The 5357-nt window shown below is 44.8% G+C and overlaps 1 protein-coding gene across 1 annotated transcript in view; it reads right to left on the bottom strand.

Moving 5' to 3' along the window:
- LOC102867320 (chromosome unknown open reading frame, human C16orf62) overlaps positions 1–4328 on the bottom strand; it is a 168633-nt gene extending 164305 nt beyond the window's left edge. The window contains exons 1-2 of the mRNA XM_006892659.1: positions 4300–4328; positions 505–604 (exon numbers count right to left, since the gene is read on the bottom strand). Of these exons, the coding sequence (XP_006892721.1) occupies positions 505–604; positions 4300–4316 (117 nt within the window). The 5' untranslated portion in view covers positions 4317–4328. The remainder of the gene's footprint in view (positions 1–504; positions 605–4299) is intronic.
- Between the last annotated feature and the right edge of the window lie 1029 nt (positions 4329–5357).

The following is a 5357-nucleotide window of genomic DNA, read 5'->3' on the forward strand; positions in this document are numbered from 1 at the left end:
CCCCGGAAGAGCACCCCAGGAGAAACAAGCTTGACCACTATGCCATCATCAAATTTCCCCTGACCACTGAGTCAGCTATGAAGAAGACAGAAGATAACAACACACTTGTGTTCACTGTGGATGTCAAGGCCAACAAGCACCAAATCAAACAAGCTGTAAAGAAGCTCTATGACACTGATGTGGCCAAGGTCAACACTTTGACTATGGCTGAGGGAGAGAGGGAAGGCAGCTTGCTCCCAACTATGAGGATTTGAATGTTGCCCACAAAATTGGGACCATCTCAACTGAATCCAGCTGGCTAATTCTTAATATAAATTTCTGTTACACCCCGTCACACACACACACACACACACACACACACAAAGAGGGGAGGGAGGGGCAGGAAATTGGTTGATTCAAATATGCAAAAGCAGTGACCACTGGCAAAACAGAAAAGGTCCAAGAATACTGCCTGTAATTTTATGGAATGAGAGTATCATTTACAGAGTTCTTGACTGAACTTACAGTTATGGGTTTCAGTGGGTGATAGTCCCCAAAGTCCAAGGGCACAGCTTCCAGTCGGCATGATGCAAATTCAGCTTTGTAGTTCCTATTCCTGGAATGCCTAGTAAACCCCAAAACACAGAAACCAATTAGTTAACTGGGGGGGGACGGGACAATGGGGGGGGGTGAGGGGGTCTGTGAAACACTGAATATCTTTCAGTAGGGACTTTATAGGCTATTTTATGAATGAAAAGCATTTTTATCATAACCAGTAAGATATGTTAAATAAATATTTTTTTTAAAAAGCTGTTTGAGGATATCTATAAGCAAACAAACAGAAAACAACAAGTGTTTGTTGTTGTTGTTATATGCCATCGAGACGCTTGCCCTATGTATAATAGCCCTGAAACCTGCTGTATCCTGTGCCATCTTTACTCTCTCTGACTCTATCCTCATTACTCCAGTCACTGAATCAATCAACCTCACTGAGGACCTTCCTCTCTTGCACTGTCCCTCCACCGTCCCAAGCATAATGTCACTATTCAATGACTGGTCCTGCCTTGCAACATGTCCAACGTATGTCAGACGAAGGTTCAGAATCCTTGTCTTCAAGGAGCAGCCTGGTCTCACCTTCTCTAGGCAAAACCTGTTTGTTTCCTGGCAACAAATGTTGGTAAAGATGTGAAAAAAAAAATTGAACCCTAATACATTGTTTTATGAATGTAAAATTGTCATATTGTGGTAGAAAAAGAGCTTGGCAGTTCCTCAAATAGTTAAACTACAGAAAGAACTGTTGGCCCAGAATACTGAGCCCAGTGACGCCGCCGTCAAGAGTGGGAGTGAAATGAAAAGACTTCTAACCCAAGAGAAGCTGAGCAAGTTTGCATCCACCAGACAAATCCTAGGGGGAAAAAACTAATGGGATTTCTGCAGATGGAAGGGAAAGTACATCAGAAATAAACCACGTCCAGTGAATCTGCCTTCAAAATCAAACGACAAGAGTAAGGGTTAATTCTCTGTAGTGCATTACCTAATACTGCTTTTCTAGCCACTGTCTTTGTTACTTTCACAACATGGCTGGGTAGGACTACACAAAAATGAAGTGTTCATGTTGCAGGTGGGACTGTGCAAATAAGGTGTGTGGAACCCTCTGATGTGGGAATCTACACACCTGTGAGAGGGCTCAATTGAGGAAAACAGGATAGAGCGGCATTTAGGGCTGTTGCACATAGGGTCACGATGAGTCACAAGTGACTTGATGGCACATAACAACAACAACACCCTGTGCCAACCTCACTGTCTGCGACACACCTACTCCCACTACCCCAGACACTGAATAGATTCATTTTATCAAGCGGTCTTCCTCTCCTGCACCATCCCTCCACTCTCCCAAACATGATGTCGCTCTCCAAGGACCAGTCCCTCTTTGCAACATGCCCAAAATATGTCAGACGAAGCTTCAGAATCCTTCACTCCAAGGAGCAGCCTGGTTTCACCCTCTTCAGGACAAACTTGTTTGTTCTCCTAGCAGTCCATGGTATATTCAACACTTTTCTCCAGCACCACAGCTCAAAGGCATCAATTATCTTTCTATCATCCCTAGTCACTGTCCGGCTCTCCAATTCATAGCAAGCAACTGCGAAGACTATAGCCCGGATCAGGCGCCCCTTAGTCAGTCCTTTAAAAAAATAAAACATATAAATAAAACAAATCATACAGGAGGAGACTGCCCATCTCACTCCTGTGGAGCAGCTAGTGGATCTGAACCACGTACCTCTGCAATGATGGTGCAATTCCTCACCACTAAGCCATGAGAGCTCAGAACCAGCAGATTTTCTGATACTTAAACAAAACACAATGCCAATTCTTCACAAAATCCTTCAAAATAACAGAAAAGGAACAGTCCCCAATTCATTCCGTGAAGCCAAAAACATCACACTACAAATCTCTCTTAAGAATGTTAAGTGTGAATGAATGGAAATCCAAATTCTCTGTAAATGTTCATTAAAATTATTTTTAAAAAATGTTGTGATGCAGCTGAATATAAAGCGAACCTATAAATAACAGATCTGAACTGTGTCCTATCCTAGACCATTCTCATCATCTCTGACATACTTGAGCCCATTGCTGCAGTCATTGTGTCACTCTATCTTACTGATGGTCTTCCTCTCGTTTGCTGACCCACCACCTTTCCTAGCATGATGTCCCCTTCCAAGGAAGAGCTCCTCCTAGCAACACGCCCAAAGTAGGTGAGACGAAGCTTCTCTTTTTTTTTTCCCTTGGGGCAGAGCCCCAAGATGAAGCTTCCCCATCCTAGCCTCTGAAGAGCAATCTGGCTGCACCTTCTCGAAGACATATCTGCCACAACCAAGAGGGATTTATCTCAGGAATTCAAGATCGGTTTAACACCCACAACATACTAACAGAATAAAAAACAAAAGTCACATGAACATCTCTACGATGCAAAAGAGGTAAAACACAGTGCTACTTCATATCAAAACCTCTCCACAAACTGAAAGGAAACATTCTCAGTTTGATAAAGGGTAGAGCTGTGAACTGAACTGAGTCCCCAAAAAAAAGATGTATTAAAATCCTAATCTCTGTATTTAAGAATGTTCTTCTAAAAGAAAAGGCAAACAGAGAAGCTGAAAGGATGCCTATAATGATGCAAACGAAATACTATCTGGAGTTATCAGGAGCTGGGAGAGAGGCATGGGATGTCTGCCCTCAAAATCTCAGAAACGATCAACAAACCAACAATACCTTGATCGCGGACACCCAGCCTCTACAACTTGGAGACAGTAAATTCTTATGAATCACCCAGTCTGCAGTACAGTAATACAAGCATCTACAAATAAGTTCACAACTAAAATGACACTGAGCGGAACAGACTAGATATTTTTAACATTACGAACAAGTAAAGATGCCCACCTAGGCAAATCTATTCAATCACATACTAGAGGTTCTACCCATTGAAATTTAGCAAGTAGATAAAATATAAGGCGTTCAGATTGAAAAGGAATGCTGTTCTCTCAGCTGAATGAATTCTGAAAGCATTACACTTAAGGCAATCATAAGGGATCACACAGTGCACGGCTCTGTTTATACGGAATTTTCAGGATTGGTTAATCTATAGAGATAAAAATGAAGACTAGTTGACTTAAAGACAAGGGCAAGTTTGGGATACTGATGGCTGTGTGTGTGGGGAGGGGGGGGTTTGTCTGCGCTGCAGGGATTGTGTGTGCGCGTTTTAGAGCTTAAGGTAGTGGGGAGGGTGTGACCAGAATTTTTTGAGTTTTAAGGGAACGGTAAGGTAGACTGTGTATTTCTGAAACACAGGGCAAGCTCATCACTATCACAACTTGCTTGAAGGTTCTCCAAACACACACATATTTTACAGGTGAGAAAAGCAAAGTCTCCAGTGATGCATTAAGCAGCTCTTAAAAACAAGAGCTGCCAGAGTGCTCGGGTCGTCCTGACTCAGGGCTGCGTGCATCTCTGTGCACCCACCGCTTCCGAGGATCTGCCCCAGTTTCCCCGGGGAAAGTTAACTTCTTGGCCCTTGGTGTTCCTTGAAGAATGACTGGGTAAGGGGCAGCGAAGACGCAGTGAATGGGTGGACCAGAAGAAGCGAACCAAGCACCCACTCTGGAATAGCGGCTGGGGATTTTGTGGTCAAGATCAAAAGAAGAGTGTGACAATCTCCCAGAACCCAACAAAAAGATCAGTTCATGCACATACACTCATGCACGGAAATAAAGACAGACGCGCCCAGGAGCAGCCCCTGACCAATCCCACCCGCCAGCTCTTCCTTACCAAGGAAAGACGGCCATCTTGCCGGTCACATGACCTTGGCCCCGTGGCCGCGGTCGGCCTCGCCCACCGAGACCCCGCCCCTCCGCGACCGCCATGATTGTGAGGGGCACGAGTCCTCCGGGACCCGTACGCTCTTCGGCGCCATATTTGTGAAGGGCAGGCGTCCGCGCTTGTCTAACTCCAGCGCCATGATTGTGAGGGGCAGTTGCCTATTTGTCCCTCCCCCACAACCCAAGCCCCGCTCTGATACGGGCGACTTAACGGCAATTACTCAAGATATACCATCTGCCGGCGCCATGAATACTCATTACTCTGTATAACCGCATCGCACAGATTCCTGGAACCATGAGGACCAGCCGTTAGCATCAAGAGCTGCCCTGCACAGCTTCCTGGCGCCATGATTGTGAAGGGCAGTGGGCGCTGCAAGCTGAGCCAGGCTGTAAACAGGCCGCCGGCGCCCTCTAGTGGTGGAAAAGGAGTCAGACACAGAGGAAATGGAAATACAAAGGGTTTGGGGCGGGGAAGTCTGAGATTCAAACTAAGTTTTGCAGCAAAGGCCAAGCTCTCCGCTGTGTGCATGACAGGAGATAAGCACAGCCAATATCCCTCTCCCATCACTAGCAACTTAGGTCTCTAAGGGCTGCCCTAGATCAATACTCAACAAATACTGGACAGTGTTCAGATGTGTTGTTCATAATAGTGTAGCTGTGAGTTGGACTTGAAAGCACTTTACAAGAATAACAAAAGATCAAGGATCAATGATCCAGCTTGAGGTGATTTTAGTATATGGTGTGAAATGTTGATCCTGTTTCAGCTTTCTCCAGGTGGCAACCCAGTTCTGCCAGAACCATTTGTTGAAGAGGCTGTCATTTCCCCATTTGATAGGTTTTATTTCCTTGTTCAATATTAGTTGACCATAGATTGATGGGTCCCTTTCTGGGTTCTCAATGAGGCACAAAGAGAGACTTGTACACTAATGTTCATAGCTGTGTTATTCATCATTGCAAGAACATGGAAACAGCCCAAATGCCCAACCAAAATGGAATGGATTAAGAAAT

The sequence above is a fragment of the Elephantulus edwardii genome, unplaced genomic scaffold, assembly GCF_000299155.1.
Source record: "Elephantulus edwardii isolate Elephantulus edwardi_28Jun2011 unplaced genomic scaffold, EleEdw1.0 scaffold00117, whole genome shotgun sequence".
In the NCBI taxonomy this organism is placed as follows: domain Eukaryota; kingdom Metazoa; phylum Chordata; class Mammalia; order Macroscelidea; family Macroscelididae; genus Elephantulus; species Elephantulus edwardii.